This window comes from Euprymna scolopes, chromosome 24 (genome assembly GCF_053919585.1).
Source record: "Euprymna scolopes isolate OS-2025 chromosome 24, ASM5391958v1, whole genome shotgun sequence".
NCBI lineage: Eukaryota > Metazoa > Mollusca > Cephalopoda > Sepiida > Sepiolidae > Euprymna > Euprymna scolopes.
Genome location: NC_136505.1, coordinates 14,598,788 through 14,618,424, shown reverse-complemented (window position 1 = coordinate 14,618,424; position 19,637 = coordinate 14,598,788). Strand labels below are relative to the sequence as shown.

Sequence of the window (19,637 nt, the reverse complement as noted above, 5' to 3'; positions counted from 1 at the left end):
GCCCCGTCCCCCTCTCTTTCGCCCCGTCCCCCTCTCTTTCGCCCCGTCCCCCTCTCTTTCGCCCCGTCCCCCTCTCTTTCGCCCCGTCCCCCTCTCTTTCGTCCCCGTCCCCCTCTCTTTCGCCCCCGTCCCCCTCTCTTTCGCCCCGTCCCCCTCTCTTTCGCCCCGTCTCCCCTCTCTTTCGCCCCGTCTCCCCTCTCTTTCGCCCCGTCTCCCCTCTCTTTCGCCCCGTCTCCCCTCTCTTTCGCCCCGTCCCCCTCTCTTTCGCCCCGTCTCCCCTCTCTTTCGCCCCGTCTCCCCTCTCTTTCGCCCCGTCTCCCCTCTCTTTCGCCCCGTCTCCCTCTCTTTCGCCCCGTCTCCCTCTCTTTCGCCCCGTCTCCCTCTCTTTCGCCCCGTCTCCCCTCTCTTTCGCCCCGTCTCCCTCTCTTTCGCCCCGTCTCCCTCTCTTTCGCCCCGTCTCCCTCTCTTTCGCCCCGTCTCCCTCTCTTTCGCCCCGTCTCCCTCTCTTTCGCCCCGTCTCCCCTCTCTTTCGCCCCGTCTCCCCTCTCTTTCGCCCCGTCTCCCCTCTCTTTCGCCCCGTCTCCCTCTCTTTCGCCCCGTCTCCCCTCTCTTTCGCCCCGTCTCCCCTCTCTTTCGCCCCGTCTCCCCTCTCTTTCGCCCCGTCCCCCTCTCTTTCGCCCCGTCCCCCTCTCTTTCGCCCCGTCCCCCTCTCTTTCGCCCCGTCCCCCTCTCTTTGTTTTGCAGATCCATTTGTCGTTACTTGTCTCATGCTGATTGGGATTTTTTTCACCTGAAAAAACTATCAGCATCCTTGCAGACCCATGTTTAAGCTCGCTCAACAAATTCACCAATTTTGACCTTCCTTGATTCCTTGGCGGCATTCATGATGAACATGCAATGCGACTTGTGATAGGAAGAGTAAACGATATCCTGCTTGATCATTTGACATCCCATTGACTTGTGACAACCAATATCAGTAGCGATCTTGGCATAACTCTGACTTCTGATTTTCATCCAACACCTTACGTAGCAAATTCTCGTGCGTTATCTCCCTATATGTCCCAGATTTAATCTTCATCAGTATTTTTTGTGGTGTGTTCACCCTACAGATAATAATGAACTCTTCCGCTTTTTATAAAAACTGGATGAATATGTCTTTCATCATTAGCACACGTTATGCACAAGTCTTGCACTTGTGGCAGTCGGACTGATGTATAACCTGTACTTTTCATTTGTTATATTTGTTTTTCTATTTAAGATATTTTGTTTTCACGAATTAACCCAGACCACAACAGTATTAAATAATACAAAATTAGTCAACATACGCACAAAGAGGCAATCAAAAGAAAACTATGAACTTCTCGTAAAAGAGCGGGTGATAGTTAAAAAAAAATTTTTTTATTGTTCTGGAAGTCCTTCATCTGAATATTTGATAAATAAGATTTGTGTAAATCTATGCAAATCGCATCACTCTCAAAGTCTCAGTTTTTCAGTTGTTTGCCTTCAGGCTTCTCAGTTTAATAAACCTCAGATCATTAATTTGAGGCTCAGGTTCTAATTGCAGTAGAAACTTTATTTTTACGCAGGACAATACTGGCAGATTCTTTTGCTTTGAAATTCCAGTTCCAATTCACTTTTTCGACTATCATAAGACTATTCTTGTTTCTTTTTTTTTTTGTGTTATCTTCAAAATCATCCGACCATTTTTTCTTTTCATGCTTTCGTATTGTCTTTTCAGCGCCCTCGTTCTTGCATCGAGTGAAATACGTTTTCAAATCGACAGTGCAACTCATGAACCAATTGATGTCCAGGCCAAAGAAATACGGTAGGAAATGTTTGTAGTTAATATTCAAATATTGAATTGTGCGAACTACTATTGAGTAGAACTTGGCCCTCATATAATTAACACATTATTTAAATTATCTAATATGAACAGATTATTTAAATTATCTAATATAAACAGATTATTTAAATTATCTAATATAAACAGATTATTTAAATTATCTAATATAAACAGATTATTTAAATTATCTAATATAAACAGATTATTTAAATTATCTAATATGAACAGATTATTTAAATTATCTAATATGAACAGATTATTTAAATTATCTAATATAAACAGATTATTTAAATTATCTAATATAAACAGATTATTTAAATTATCTAATATGAACAGATTATTTAAATTATCTAATATGAACAGATTATTTAAATTATCTAATATGAACAGATTATTTAAATTATCTAATATAAACAGATTATTTAAATTATCTAATATAAACAGATTATTTAAATTATCTAATATAAACAGATTATTTAAATTATCTAATATGAACAGATTATTTAAATTATCTAATATGAACAGATTATTTAAATTATCTAATATGAACAGATTATTTAAATTATCTAATATGAACAGATTATTTAAATTATCTAATATGAACAGATTATTTAAATTATCTAATATGAACAGATTATTTAAATTATCTAATATAGATAGATTATTTAAATTATCTAATATAAACAGATTATTTAAATTATCTAATATGAACAGATTATTTAAATTATCTAATATGAACAGATTATTTAAATTATCTAATACTAGCGGGGGTACCCGGCGTTGCCCGAGTGTTTGTTTCCGGGACCGGGGGGGGGGGGGTAAAAAATGTTATGGTAGGTAAGTAGGAAGGATCAAACCCGGAGTCATGAGTAAAAGTAGGAAAATAAAGTGTGAAAAAAAACAAAAACATCTGCAACGTTAACAGTTCGGCCACCAAGAAAAGTCCATTCCAGTTGTTTAGGAAAAAAAAAAAAAAACGACTACGGTAGGTCGGCGCGAACGTGAAAATATAATGTGAATTGTCCAGCACGCTAACCACTACGCCACAGAGCACTGCAGCTTAGTTTAGTGATTTTAAATAACTTCACATGAAAGAACTACGAAGCCAAACCGGTGTTCTCTTCTCAACTGTTCCTTGTGAACGATCTCCAAATGGTGTTAAGTGGTGGCAGGGGGAGGAGGAATTTATTAGAGAGAAAATATTTTACCACTTCCATTGATCTTAACCGATTTTGGCCGTGACTTCTCAGCAGAAAAAGTATAGAAATCTAAGATTATCGAGGAATTTGAGAAATAATAAGCCTATAACACACCTCAGATATTGTTCTGCCGTTTGTGCATATTATATTTGCATGAAATATCTTGATTTTTAATCCTATTAAGGTCAAAATCAAACGGGGGAAAAATGAGTTCATTTTATTTATATAGAGATAAACAGATTATTTAAATTATCTAATATAAACAGATTATTTAAATTATCTAATATAAACAGATTATTTAAATTATCTAATATAAACAGATTATTTAAATTATCTAATATAAACAGATTATTTAAATTATCTAATATGAACAGATTATTTAAATTATCTAATATAAACAGATTATTTAAATTATCTAATATGAACAGATTATTTAAATTATCTAATATGAACAGATTATTTAAATTATCTAATATGAACAGATTATTTAAATTATCTAATATGAACAGATTATTTAAATTATCTAATATGAACAGATTATTTAAATTATCTAATATGAACAGATTATTTAAATTATCTAATATGAACAGATTATTTAAATTATCTAATATGAACAGATTATTTAAATTATCTAATATGAACAGATTATTTAAATTATCTAATATGAACAGATTATTTAAATTATCTAATATGGACAGATTATTTAAATTATCTAATATGGACAGATTATTTAAATTATCTAATATGGACAGATTATTTAAATTATCTAATATGGACAGATTATTTAAATTATCTAATATGGACAGATTATTTAAATTATCTAATATGGACAGATTATTTAAATTATCTAATATGGACAGATTATTTAAATTATCTAATATGAACAGATTATTTAAATTATCTAATATGAACAGATTATTTAAATTATCTAATATGAACAGATTATTTAAATTATCTAATATGGACAGATTATTTAAATTATCTAATATGGACAGATTATTTAAATTATCTAATATGGACAGATTATTTAAATTATCTAATATGGACAGATTATTTAAATTATCTAATATGGACAGATTATTTAAATTATCTAATATGGACAGATTATTTAAATTATCTAATATGAACAGATTATTTAAATTATCTAATATGAACAGATTATTTAAATTATCTAATATGAACAGTTGCTCACCTATCTCTTTTGACTTTGTTATTTGTGTAATTTGATTTTGGAATAATTTCTTTAAAAATGAGTAAAAACTTAATTTTTTATAATCAGTGTAACCAAATATTTGTCACTTATTTTTTCGTTTCTGTTGATTATTTGGATTCTTCCAACTACTGTTCTCATTTTGAATATTATTTTCATAACGTTTCAGTCAATGTAAACTCCAAAGTTCTTCAGGTGTATCTTATCGAACTCTGAAATCTTCACAGAATTTCGAACAAAACCCTTTATTTAATTCAATTGCGAATTATTAACTTATTAATGCAATTGAAAATTACTTTGGACTTCTACCCAGTCATGGCTGATGAAACAAGAGCATGCTACACCTTGTGGATTAAATAATGGGTTTCGTTAGAAATTCTGTGCAAATTCACGAGTTTCACAGAAAGATTCCTAAGATTGAAAGAAAGATTTCTGATTTGATTTGGAATTTTTGGGCTATTGTTCTCATCTTGAGTGTCATTTTCACAACGTTTCGGTTGATGTAACTTCTTCAGGTGTATCTTATCAGTCTTGCAATGTTTATGTGAAACTCTGTAATCTGCACAGAATTTCGAATGGAACCCTTTATTTACTTCACGGGAGTAGCATGCTCTATTTCCATCAGCCATGACTGGATAGAAGTCCTAAGTAATTTGCAATTGTATTTTTTGGTCACTCATACCGAGGATTGAACCTTTATCCTTCAGAAAAATATCACTTTATACTGCATGATCCTCAGTTCTTGTGATATTCTCCTGAAGGTTGAAGGTTCAATCCTCGCTGTAGGCGATAGAAATATGCAATTGCAAATTACTTCTGTCCAGTCATGGCTGACGGAACAAGAGCATGCCCCCCTGTTGAAGTAAATTCCAAGTTCGACAGAAACATTCCAGAGTTTGACAAGATACATCTGAAGAAAGTTGGAGTTTACATCAACTGAAGCATTGTGAAAATGACGTTCGAGATGAAAATTCCAAATAATTGAATAACTAATTCTCATCACAAAAATTCAGAAACATAAAGATCCTTGAGTTTGACAGAAAAACTCCCAATTTCAACCAAATACACTTGAAGAAAATCAGAGGTTATATCGGCAGAAACGTTGTGAAACTCACACTCAAGATGAGAACAGTAGTCCAATGAATCCAAATGATATAAATTTATATATATACTAGCGAGGGGTACCCGGCGTTGCCCGGGTGTTTGGAGGTGTGTGTGGTTTTGGGTAAATCAAAACTCCGGGGGGGGGAGGGGGGGGGGTAAAATAAAATAAAAAAAAAAGTTTTAGTAGGTGAGTATGAGGATTGAACCCGGACCCTTGAGACGAAGTTGGAAATTAAAGTGTGAAAAAAAAACCCTGCGACGTTAACCATTGGGCCACCGAGAGGTACTAACAGAAACATGTTTGAATTTATTTAATTACTTAGATTTGGCAGGTGCACGTTTTAATGACTTAATGAGGTCAACTTTGACTGCGGGATAGTATTTCATTTACTGCGGGAACGCTTTTTTTTATTTTTATTTTCCCAAGATGTTGGTAGGGTCCAAATTGAATAGCAATTGTTTGATATAAGGAAAATATTTCCACATTGATCAAATCTGATTGCTTTCGGACATTTCCGGCGATAGACAGAAAATACCGCCAGAATTAATGTTGCTTTTATTATATGAAAAAGCCTAATCCACATGCGACGAGTGACAAATGTTGAATATTTATTTTCCCGAAGTCGAGCAAATTAAATAGACAGGCGAGCTCCCTTGTTAACTCGGAGATATTATGATTTATATATGATATAAAAAGTTTTAAGAAGTTGCGAGCCGACTGATCGCTTCTCTGAAAAAAAGCCTTTCTTGGACATACACAAAAAGTGAACATATATACACACATTTTCGCTTTTATATATAGAGATATAAATTTGAAAACCTGAAGATTTTGTGAAATGATAAAATCATTTTTTTTTTTTTTTTTACGTTTTTATGTTGTTATTAAATTCCGAATTTTCGTCAATAACCTGGCTTTATCAAGGAGATGTCAGTCCGATTGAGTTTTTTTTTCTTCTTCATAATAATGTAATAAGAGGTCAAATCCTCCCGAAGAGAAGATACATCTTGTCTCAGTAATTGTTTATATCCGTGTGTTGTTGCTTGGTTTAAGTGTGAAATTTAAGCAATGTAAAGTCACACATTTTAGAAAACATTTTTTAATGAATTTAATAACAACAAAAAAAAGTAAATAAAAATGATTTTATCATTTCACAACATTTTCAGGTTTTCAAATTTTTATATTTAAATTAATTAAAATGTTTTCTAAAAATGTGTTACTTTACATTGCATGCATATATATATATATATATTTGTCTTTGCATAAGCAGTAGTTTGTTGCTACACAGTCATGAGCATGTTTCGGTCTACCAGTATTTACCAACTAAAGACCTGTTCTCCGTGAATCTTCACACTCAGAACAAAAAAAAAAAAAATAGCCTTCTTTTGCTGAGTTAATTTTCGCTCTTCATTTTGAATTCCGTTTTCAGAAATAAAGGTCGTTGCCTGATGAGGTCTCTAGTTGGTAAATACTGGTAGACCGAAACATGCTCATGACTGTGTAGCAACAAACTACTGCTTATGCAAAGACAAATGTAACTTGCTCTACTTCTGTATTGAGTACTCTCGTATGAACCTCGTTATATTTCACTAGTTAACCTACCTTTGGAAAATAGCAACCTCAAATTATATATATATATATTCTGAAGAATCCAAATAATTTGAATTATTCAATTGTTTAATTTGAGAAATGTAAAAGTTGATTAAATTCATCATTTGGTTTAATGTCTGTTTTACATGCTGGCACATATTGGAAAAATCGTCTTCCAAACTATCTCAGGCCAAGTTTTTATTTTTCCCATCTTTCAAGTCAATTCTTATCAGTTCCTTACCATGATTTCTTTGGTCTTCTCTGCTGCCTCAGCTGTTCTTTATCTACTGACCTAAGAACTCTCATCCATTTTTTTTCAACATGACTATACGATCAAAGTCTCTTGTTCTACACACATCTCCCTATATTGTCTAAATTTAATCTGTAATCGTCAGATTTAAGCCTTTTTTTAAGACTCATTACATATCGTACCATTCTATTGTATCTACAAACAGGAAGTTTGGAATGATTGATTCCTAAACTAATTAACCGATCATTATGAATTTTGAAACTGATTCTGAACGGCCATAATGTGGTTTCAACATTCTTTCAATTGGAATCCCCTGTTCTGTGCACATCTCTTTTTGAATTCATCAAATCTGAGTGTTTTTAAGACTTGCAATATACACCCATCATATCATTTTTTAAGACTTGCAATATACACTCATTATATCATTTTTTAAGACTTGCAATATACACTCATATCATTTCTCTCCATTCAATGCGTCATCAACCCTTCCAGGTCAGGTCCCACTTTAGCAAATATTTATCTGGTTCAGTCTTATTATTTACATTATTTTTACAAACTTTTGTGGCATGAGGTCAACATAACAGATGCAGAACAACATTAGAAGATCAGTAAATGCAATTTGGTCGTATATGCAAAGCAACAGTGATCTTTATAGTGAGGACAATTATGGAAACTAATAAAAGCAACATATGAGCACTATTTCACATTTGAATATATTAGATTTTCATTAAATTTAATTCGTAACCATCTTAGGCATAGACGAAGACCCAAACACAGCTATTTTTGTTTCTAATTTGCCAAACTATTTTAACAGTTTATAATAAATTAAAGTTTAATGTTATTCATTTTTAATTTTCATAGTCTAATTTTCCTGTGTATCCTACAATATCAATAGAGAATTGAGTTTATAACAAGATGAAATTTGCATAAATTAAAATAGCGTATTTAAGCATATTATGAGAGAACAACAAAATAATGATTCTAATAAATTCACTTGTCCTACATTTTTGTTTTGTTTTTATTTCATAACAATAACATGAAATAGCTATAAAAAAATAGTAGGAATTATAATATCCAAAAAATTAACATTTAAATTAACAAAAATAAAGAAGCTCTAATAATATAAATAAGCAAATTTTAATATATTTACTGCCCTCTTGTTATTTTCTGCTTGGTAAATGCCTGATTTTATATTTCTGTTTTATTTTGATGGTATACTTTTGATTTGACCTTTTTTTTTTTTTTTTTTAAAAAAGCGGTACCTCTTGAAATTATCAAATACACTTACTTTCCCGGTTATATTAAGCAGTAAATTTGTATTTACTGATTTATATATGTGAATTATTTTCAAAAATAGATATACAAAGATTTATAAGCTAAATCGTTTGTTTTTGTTTGCATATGTTACTTCAACATTCTGGTATTTTATATTGCTAACCGCCTTCTTATGCACTTATATATTTGTATAAATCATTTTTTTTTTTTTTTTTTTTTTTTTTTTTTCAGAGATACCAATTCCATGGTGGAAGAGTTCATGTTGCTTGGGAATATTTCTGCTGCTAAGAAAATCTTTGAGTCTTTTCCTAATTGTGCCGTTCTTAGACGGCATCCTGCCCCACCATTATCAAATTTCAAACCATTGATACAAGCTGCTGCCTCAAGGGTATTTTTTAATTTATTTTTTGGAAAATAATTGAATAATTCAAATCAATCTCTTTCACCCTCCGAAATTTAAAAGTGCACCTATAAAATATTTTTATTTTGTGATGGTGATGGATGGGGATTTTTATCAAAAACTCTTAGAATTCAATGGTCAAATTGAACAGATATTGAGTGAAGTAATACAAAGAAATATTTTGAGCTGCTTTTGTTTTCAATTTGTATCTTCTTTCAAATAGTATTACGTATTTGGAAAAGTAACGTGTTGTACACAATTTTGAACGTTTGAAATGAGGGCTGAGGAAATGAGAAAAGTTACGGGTCCGTAGATGGTTTTGTATTCTTGGAGATTTTTTTTTTTTAATTTCAAAGTTAAAAGGGAGATACTTTATTAGAATTACCTCCCCTTGTCAACCAAATTTTATTTCACACATACGAAATTATGGCGAAAAAAAAAACAACTCCAATAATACAAAGCCATCTATGGAGCCAGTAACTTTTCTCTTTTCTTTTCCAAGATGGCAACCAAAACGTTACACAAATAACATTGAAGATGAGAACAATAGTCTGATCAAAACAAGTAATACAATGTATTGCAGCTCTTTTTTTGATGTAGTCTAATCTTGGTTATAACTTCCCATTTGACAATTCAAATATTTCAGATTTGCATTGATTTTGATTTCAATTTTATATTTTAGGTATTTTCTAGAATCAAATAATTTAATGGATTTTGATCAAAATTAGAATAAGGATTCTAGGCATAAAGTTTGTTCTATTTTTATATCATATTATTGCATTTTCACCCCAAACAAGGCACAATGCCACTTTGATGTAGGAGGCTACTATCTGGGACATAATTTGTAGGAGTACTATGTAGGGAGTTGAGCAGCAAGATGTCTGTTTACATTACACTTGAACTTCTGCATGTCAGTACAGTTGGGGAAACAGGAACACTCGCATTTATATTATATTGTTTTGACATACAACCATTGAGGACAACCTGGATTCTTCTCTTATTTAAGAAGAACTTAATTATGTCAAGTACTCATTCAGTAATACCATAGGATCTGATTTTAATACCCTGTCAAAGGCCTTAGATATATCTAGTGCCCTAGCCTCCCCTGCTTTATTCAGTGCATGATATATATGTTCAGAGATTACAGTTAGGATATCTGTAGTAGAACAAGCTTGTCTAAACCCATACTGTTGGTCAGACAGAAGTTTAGCAGCTGTGAAGTGGTGAACATAAGTAGCATGCAAGCAACAATATTTGCTCAGTTTTGATAGAAAAAAGTAGTAAATGGGGATACATGGTTCGTTGTCCTACTCAGGAATCATGGTTAGGTGCAGAGCGTCTCAAGCGAGTCCCTGATATTGTAACTTTGCACCTGGCTAATAGACAAAGAATAAGTATGTAAGTTAGGAGATAAGCAGAGCTTACCTACTCCTTTAACGATATAGGTTTGCAAACTGGAGAATTTGGTGATGTTACCAGCTCTGGGAAGGTTGTTGACTATGACTGAGGAGGCCCCTTCCCCTGTGTTTCGGCGCAGTGATATAAATCAAAAACATAGGCTTTATATCGAGGCCTAACTTCTCCTAGATGGATGACCTGACAAAATCTACAGATCCATCATTCTAAAAGGTGGTACCCATGCACTGGGGATCAATACCATATTTTTCAGTGCCCTTCCATGGCTCGAAAGATAAAGTTTTGCCCTCTTCTAAATAAATTAGCATAAAATATTTAGAGATTACCTTTACTATGGATAGAAGTGATATTACAATTATGCATGATAAAAAGACTGTTCTGTTTTTTGTAATTTGCTTGAAGATAAGTGAAGAAAATATGGTTAACATATGCCTAAAATCATGTAGAAAAAATAAACTAAATACAAAGAAAGAAAATAGTGTTAAATTTACTTCATAGTTTCATATAAAGCGAACCTATAATATTTACTTATCTTAATTCATGGTCTTCAAAACTCTCATGTGATCACACTAGCTGTCTACTTTCGAATCTTTGTAAGGAGACATAAAATTAGTGCATACCAACATAGCTGATTGGTCCTTTGAATAATCTCTATGCTGAAATAGCTCAAAGTAATGAACTCCTTATGGATAAGGAAACATTTAATGGAACCAACCAGTCCAACTTCTTCAAACACTATCAGATTTTTTTCTGTGGTATGATCAGCCTGGTGAATTCACATGGCATTGTGCTGCATATTATTGACTATTTTTCACCGCATATGGAAATATTATCGACTGTTTCTTATCATGTTATGCTTATTTTTCTTTTATACTTTTTACTTTTTTTTTTTTCTTTATTTTCCCTGTTTGTTTTTCATCTTTTCCTTTTTTTCTGTTTTTTTTATTCTATTTGTATTCTTTTTCCTATTTTTCTTTTTTATCTGTTTTTTCTTTTTTTTCTTCCATTTTTTTCTTTCTTTCGTTTTTTCTGGTTTTAGTTTTTTCTTTTTCTTTTTTCTTTGTTTTTTCTCATTTTTTTTTTCTTTTGGTTTTTTTTGTTTCTCTTTTTTGTTTCTCGTTTTTTTTTTTTGTTTCTCTTTTTTTTTCTCGTTTTGTTTTTCTTTTTCTTGTATTTTAGTTTTTGTTTTTCCTTTTTTAGTTTTTCATTTTCAGTTTTGCTGTTCCTGTTTTGACTTTTCCTGTATTTCATATCAAACTTTTCAATTTCAATGAAAATGGTTGCATGGTTTTACTATGTAAATCATCAAATTAATTTTAGATTTCATAAAGTTTAGAATTTAATTTTTTTTTAAATTTAGGATTGTTTTAATTTTTATAAATCTTAGGAAGAACAATCCTTTAAAGAATTATTTAAATTTCTAAATTATTATGCTTGGAGCATTTCTACATTTGACCTCTTGACCTTTCACTTTTCTCTTGTCAGGGCGTGTCGATGGACTGTACTACAAGCAAAGCTTTGGCTGAAAGTTTGGACAATGCAGATTTTGGCAGCGACAGCAATTCCAATACGATGTTACGAATGATGACCACTCGCTGCATGATGCAGGCGGTTTATTTTAGCAGCGGCACTCTCCAAGAGGTCGATTTTATCCATTATGGTTTGGCTACGCCTATCTACACACATTTTACATCTCCAATCCGAAGGTAAGATAAATGAGTGCTTTTTTTTAAAATTATTATGTGGGAATTTTTTTTTATTATTAATTATTATGTATGAATTTTTAAATTATTTTGTTTTCCTGCCTTCCAACTGACTACAGTATAGTTGTCTTCAAGTCCAACATGAACAAATTCTTGATGAGCCATCTCCTCGAGTAATCCAATTTACCAAATTTCCACTACTAACAATGACTGACATGTTTCCCTTGACCACTGTACACTCATTAACCCTTATTGTCAAGTGCCCTCCGGGCCTTGATAAGTGGTAACCCCTCGTTTAAAAAAAAAAAAAAGAAAAAATTTAAAATTATTATGTGGAAATGTTTGTCCTCATAGAGACGCAAATAAATAGAAATTTGGTTCCTGTTGTGTTATCTTCCACAGTATTGTTCTTATTTGATGTGTGTTTTAGGCAAAGGGATGCAACATTTTGTCGAGTGAAGCCTGGCTGATAATGTGGGACCTATTAGGTTGGTAATTTTCTTTTGAACCCTGTCCAAGAGGGAGAGACTAGTAGTAGATGCACCAGCGTAAATGTGGCAACAATACTCCATACATGGGTGAATGGTGGCCTTGTAGAGGTAAAGGATACTATCATGTGAATAACTTTGTAGCACAATAGAGAGAGCTACCTTCTTTGCAGCAGTCTTAGCAATGTCCTCAATGTATTTAAAAAAATTTTTTTTATTACATTTTCACCCCAAACAAGGAACATTGCCACTTTGGTGTAGGGGGCTACTATCAGGGGCAACAACTACTGGGGTACTATGTAGGGATTTGGACAGCAAGATGTCAGTTCACATTACACTTGAACTTCTGCATGTCAGTACAGTTGGGGAAGCAGGAGCCAGAGTCTAGCTGTTCTGGAGAAGAAACTACTGGAGTAGAAAGATCTTTTACATCTAGGGATCTCTTCAGTGTGGGGGTGGGATTTAGCTGCTTGTCGGGTTTGTCGAGGGTGTCTATGTCGTGGGGGCACAAGTGTCTGCAGTTCGCCAGAGCATTCACCATTAAAATACTTATAGAACAGGCAGAGGGATGCAACATTTCGTTGATGGGACAGAGGCTGAAGCTTAGATTCCAGTTCAAGGCCTATCAGATTGGCGACTCTCTTTTGAACCTTGTCTAGGAGCGAGAGACTAGTAGCAGATGCACCAGCCCAAATGTGACAACAATACTCCATACATGGCGAATGGTGGGCTTATAGAGGTACAGGATACTTTTGGGTGTTAGTAGTTTTCTAGCACGGTAGAGAGGACCTACCTTCTTCGCAGCAGCCCTGGCAATGCTTTCAATGTAATTGTTCCAACTCATGTTTCCTGTGAACGTTAGGCCAAGCAGTTTGAAAGATGTACTCTCAAATAAAGAGTCACTGGTCATTGCTATTGGTGGCAGAGAAGGTTTCTTGTAATTATTGAAGGAAACCAATTTCATCTTGGCAGCATTGAATGTGACCATCCATTTTTGTCCCCATTCCCCGTGAATATTAAGCTGAAGAGTTTGAACAGAGAACTTTCAGATAATGTATCATTAGTCAAGACTATTAGTGGTTGAGCAGGTTGCTTGTAGTTATTAAAGGGAAGAAGCTTAGTCTTGGTAGCATTGAATGTGTTTTCGTCTAGAGTTTCCGCCATTTCAATGGATACGTGTTCATTCGTTTTACCCCCTCATGTCTTTTATAGAGCGTGGTGTCGTAAGAAAATATACCCGTCACAGTCTTATGTCGGAAAAAAAAGAAAGAAAACTTTGAACTTAAAATTAATGTGGTTTGTGGCTTCTTCGAGAAATACACATTTTCAATTACTTTTGAACTTTAATTTTAGTTGGAAATGAATTTCTAGCCATCAATCTAAAAAAAAAAAAAAAAAAAAAAAAATTTATTTTATTTTAAGCAATTTCATATGAACATACTAAAAATGTTGTCAGAAAAAAGAAAATAATATAAATTTATAGGAGAGGAGGTTAGTTCCCCAAATTTAACATAAAATTATTCTCCCATTTTCTGGCCATTCTAGTCTTTTAGAACAGTTAGCCTTTCAAAATGTTTTTTGATATATTTTTTTTTCAAGCTGCAAAAATAATTACCATACCACTAACCCTAAATCTAAATTATAAACCCAATCTAAAGAAAAAAAACTCCTTCAATCCTAAAACTAGCAATAACCTTTTCTTAATCCTACCACTAACCCTAAGTCTGAGTGACAAGTTCTAACTCAACAAAACTGTTCTTAAAATCTAACATAATCATCTAAAAATAGAAAAAGGTGTACATCACCCCCCCTCTAAAAAAGGCACAGGATTTATCCCTTCATAGAAAAAAAAAATTGGTTAACTGCCCTAAACACTAGAATAACCCTGAATGAAATGGGGGATTATTTTATTTAAAATTTTTATGTGAAACTAATCCCCCACTCTAAATTCCAAAATGTTTTTTTGTTTTTGTTTATTGGTTAAGTAATATGATGTGGCGTCATCGTTTGTTTTTCAGATATCCCGATATTCTTGTACATCGTTTGCTCGCCTTGGCTATTGGTGCTGATGCATCATATCCAGATTTGTTAGAAAATCTTAAAATGCAGGTAGATAACTCTCATCTTTTATTTCATTTGTTTTTATTGGTCCGCCTGATAAAAAAGGGAATGGACCTACTAATTCTCGTCTGTTCTCACTTTTTTCTTGGATTTTTTTATTTTGGAAATTTTGCACAAACATTAGTCATGGTTTAAACAAATTTGAAATTAAATTTTTTCAATACTTTAGAATGAAAAATAATTTAAGCAACTTTTATTTTTAAGTAAAATTTAGCTTTAATTAAAAATTAAAAAATGCTATATGAAATAAATGCACGTGATGCAGCAAAGGATTTCGCCAAATTTATTTGTGCCATTTTCTCTCTCTTCATAAAGATACAAGTCAAACAGATTCACTGAAGTCCTGTTGATCTGTTCCATTTGGCTCAATCTTGGTTTTTGATCGCAAGTTCAAGACTGCTCTTTGGTCTACGAAATTGTAATTGGCAGCCATGTTGATTTTTTATTCATTGAATGCTTACACATTTTAATTGTACATTTCTCGAGTTTTGAGGGGTAAAATAAATGAACTTTTTACACAAAATGATGACTCATATAATACTGTTTAAGACGAAAAACATTTTAAATGCCTTATTTTTCTCATATTACCCACACACCCTATTTAGCAACATTACTAAAAAAAGGTATTTAATGTATTCACATCCATTTTGGGGAAAAATTAAAAAAAAAAAGTTTAGTGTCCTTTTGATTTCTCTTCCCCTGTTTGGAAGGAGTTCTTCAAAAATAAAAACAAAAAAGTCAAAAAATGCACAAATGAAGGTTCAATGAAGACCATGGGAAATGCAAGATTAGAGATTTAGTGATGAAGTGTTTGACTAAAAAATTCATTATGGAAAATGTGGAGAAGCGTTAGAAAACACTGAAGGATACACTGTATAGATAAGGAACGTTGTATAGACTGGCTAAAAAGAGGATCACTCTACTATAATCAGGAAAAGTATTATAGGTGCTATCCAGGCTCAAAGCTTGATGACCAATGCTTTTAAGAAAATGAGTGATCTCGGCAAAGAAAACAAGTTCAGGTTTTGCCGCACAGAAGTAGAGTCTGAACCACCTGACATCCAGTTGTAAATTTCTGCTGGGGGACGGCTATTATACAATGCGACACAATGGAGTGTGTGAATATCTCGACTGGAAAATCTGTAAAATATTGAATATTTAGTGTAGCAGCAAGTCTTGAGAACATGTTTACCAGAAAAAGCAGTTAGAAATAAGTCAGACACCAACAACTATGCAAAGTTATGCAATTCCTGCTGCTATGTACTTAAAAAAAAACTAAGTTATTAAACCTACTATACTGATAGAGGACGAGAAGTAGAAAGAAACAACCTTAGTAGAAGTTAGTGTCCTCAATGATGCTGGGTTAAACAGCTGAGAGGAGGGCACTTGTACAGTTTAATCAAGACATTAAAAAATGAAAATATCGAAAAAGGTTATATTGTACGTATCCATTTTGGACTGAAGGTCTCCGAAAAAAAAAATTCATTTAATTTGAGTTTTACAGCGGAAGAGCACGTTCTTATGAGAGCGCGTTGAAGTCGGCCATTATGGAATTTGTTAAACACGCCACGGGGAGATAACTCCAGTTAAAGCGCTGACACTCCCTCCCCATCTTAATACTAGCATTTCTTCCTAAAAATCGAACCTTTTGCTCGGTATCATAACAAATTTTTTTTTTTTTTTTTTTTTCTGAAAAAAAAAACTACTTGATGAAATAAAGTGAAATTGTTTTTCAGAGAACTTTGTTCCATAACGGATACGTGCAATATAATCTTTTTTAGATATTTTCATTTTTTAATGTCTTAATTAAACTGCAAATACTGAGAGGAGAAAAGAAACAAAATACTAAGATTTGAAACCGATGGTATCAATGATTTTCTGATAATCTAAAATACATAACTTTTTAATTGTATATAGATCGTTTCAGTATTTCTTTCTTCTCACTTTTGGCTGTTATTTTTCTTTCTGTTTGGACTTAAATGTTTTGTTTTTCTTTTCTTACAGAATATTTGCAACCATTGTAACTATCGACACAAGATGGCACAGGATGCTTCACGTACATCTGTAAATCTACACACGCATGTAAGAATTGACTTTTTTTTCTTCTTTACAAGACAAGAAGTAGTCAACCACCTCAACAGAAACAACCTTCTTAGTGACATGCAATATGGTTTCCGCTCTGCAAGATCTACAGCAGATGTGCTAACGGTTATATCACATAGGATTAGTGAATCTCTTGACAAAGGTTTCCTTTCCAGGGCAATTACCCTTGACATATCGAAGGCCTTCGATAAGGTATGGCATAAGGGCCTACTTCACAAGATTTCCAGCTACGGTATCACTGGAAATGTTTTCTCAATCATTAAATCATTTCTCTCTGATAGGTTCATAAGAGTAGTGGTTGATGGGCAGAAATCAGAGGCCCACAGTATTAATGCTGGAGTCCTCCAGGAGTCCATCCTGGGCCCAACTTTCTTCCTGATCTACATCAATGATCTCCCAAAATGCATACTTAAATCATTCATTGACATCTATGCTGATGACACGACCATCTATGGCAACACATCAAAGGCCGTAAATGGCAAAGTTCTCTCTAATTCTCTCTCCTCTGATCTTGAGCGTGTGGTACAATGGGGGAAAAGGTGACTGGTCACTTTTAATGCATCCAAAACCAAGCTTCTATCTTTACATCATCAACACTCTGATCCCCATCTGGCATCAATTGAAATGGATGGCTCTCGTCTTTGGGAGACTCCATGTTTTGACAACCTTCTGAGTTTGACCTTTACTCCTGATCTGAAATGGAACACGTACATCAAATCTGTTGCCAGGGACGCTGGGAAAATGGTGGGATCCTTTTACCACTCCAGAAGATATCTCACTACTAATGCAATTCTCTAGTACGCCCAAGGATGGAGTACTGCTGCCACATCTGGGCAGGAGCTGCTAAAAACAGCCTATCCTGCCTTGACAGAGTACAAAATAGACTTCGTGGTTTAGTGAGGGATGCCCTTTTCTCTTCCCTGCAACCTCTCTACCACAGAAGAGACGTTGCGAGCCTGTCTTTTTTTTTTATCGATATTTCCATGGCAGGTGCTCGTCTGAGCTCCAATCCCTCGTCCCCCCCTTGCCAATCTTTCACGAGAAACACTCGTCTGGCTGAAACTACTGTCAATAATTTTCCCTACTCTTTATCTGTGCCTAAATCCAAACATAGATTCCATGAACAAAGCTTCTTTCTTAGAACTGCACGCCAGTGGAACTCTCTGCCGCTTGCCTGTTTCCCACCTGACTACAGCTTGGACGTCTTCAAGTCCAACATAAACAAACTCCTGACAAACCGCCCCCTTAAGTAAGACACTCTATCAAAACCCTTAATACTAATGATTACTACAATACTATCTCATTGATTACTGTACACGCAATAACCCTTATCCCTAAGTGGCCTTTGGGCCTTGATAAGTGATGACCCCCCATGTAAAAAAAAAAAAAAAAGATAAGGATGTGAGAGTTTAGCTTTCTTTTTTATCCAGAAAAAAAAAAATAGGATTCTTGTTCAGAATTTCCCCATATTAAAAACAAAAAAAAAAGTAAAAAATCTTTATGATGTATCTACCCATGATGAAACAAAAATATCATATTCCAAAAATCATATAACAAAAATATGTAACTATATAAATCTCAGTCGTTTGTGTGTTTGTATGTGCGCTGAAAACATTTGCCTCAAAATGGCATGAACATCATACCATTAGAAAGAACGATCACTCAGACACATAATATCGAAAAAATTAGAAAAAAAAATCAATTATTTCATGTAGACATGTCATTTTGTTTGAAGTGTCAGGTAAAAATCTTGGTTTTGACGCTGTTTGTTTATCACACATGCACAAATGTTTTATTCGTTGTTTCATTTTAAAAAGCTAAATTTGGAACGTCATAACATCTGTTTTGTCATGGTCCGATCGATAATGTGTTCACTTATGAACTTATGCAAGTTCGCACACAGCATTTTTTTTTTCATAACGTTTTCTCTCTCCTATCTTTTAAGATTCTCAACTTTCTTACATGCATTCACCACGCTGCATTTTTTTTCTTTTAATAACATAAGATAGCACTCAAGTTCAGTTAAAAAAATTTTTTAAAACTGTATTTTAACACTGGGCAGTGCGGGTGACCACCCCGCTCATTTTTTTAAAATAACAAAATGATATTTTATGAGTAACAAAAGCAGCTTCTCATGTCTGCCATTTAGAAAACAATCTAAAAAAGCAAAACTTGGGGTCATAACTCAATAATACATAATTGCGAGATTTATGCCGTAATTTATGCCGTAATGCCTACAAATTCTTACTAATTGCTTAAAAATGATTTTATTTATAAAAATAAAAGTACTTGATCAATTCAATTGATTTTTTTAAATTTTATATTTTCATTTCGTCATGGGTATTTACATCATACAGACTTTTCTTTAGTTTTGTTTTTTAATAATGGGGAATTTGAGACAAGAACTATAAACTGATTTCCGTTTAAATTGCTAGAGATGCCTATATGTATGCGTTCTCTGCTTTTCGGTCGACATGTTTTTTTTTTTTTTTTTTTTTTTTTCAATAATAAAAATTCTGATTTCTGGCCAATCGTTTGAGCCATTTTTTGTTATTTGATTTTGCTTCTCTTTTTCTCTTGCTTTATCTCTCTTTCTTTTTTTTTTATTCTCTTTCTCTTTTTTATTATTCTCTCTTTCTTTTTTTATTATTCTCTCTTTCTCTTTTTTTATTATTCTCTCTTTCTTTCTCTTTTTTTTATTATTATTCTCTCTTTCTCTTTTTTATTATTATTCTCTCTTTCTCTTTTTTTATTATTATTCTCTCTTTCTCTTTTTTTTATTATTCTCTTTCTCTTTTTTTATTATTATTCTCTTTCTCTTTTTTTTATTATTATTCTCTCTTTCTCTTTTTTTTTATTATTCTCTCTTTCTCTTTTTTTATTATTCTCTCTTTCTCTTTTTTTATTATTCTCTCTTTCTCTTTTTTTTATTATTCT

At 33.2% G+C, this 19,637-nt stretch overlaps 1 protein-coding gene across 1 annotated transcript in view; it reads left to right on the top strand.

The window, feature by feature from the left end:
• Positions 1 to 19,637, top strand: part of LOC145246597 (exosome complex exonuclease RRP44-like) — a 69,644-nt gene that overhangs the window by 40,948 nt on the left and 9,059 nt on the right. Inside the window, exons 16-20 of the mRNA XM_080108257.1 lie at positions 1,739 to 1,825; positions 8,701 to 8,857; positions 11,771 to 11,991; positions 14,495 to 14,585; positions 16,602 to 16,679. Of these exons, the coding sequence (XP_079964383.1) occupies positions 1,739 to 1,825; positions 8,701 to 8,857; positions 11,771 to 11,991; positions 14,495 to 14,585; positions 16,602 to 16,679 (634 nt within the window). The remainder of the gene's footprint in view (positions 1 to 1,738; positions 1,826 to 8,700; positions 8,858 to 11,770; positions 11,992 to 14,494; positions 14,586 to 16,601; positions 16,680 to 19,637) is intronic.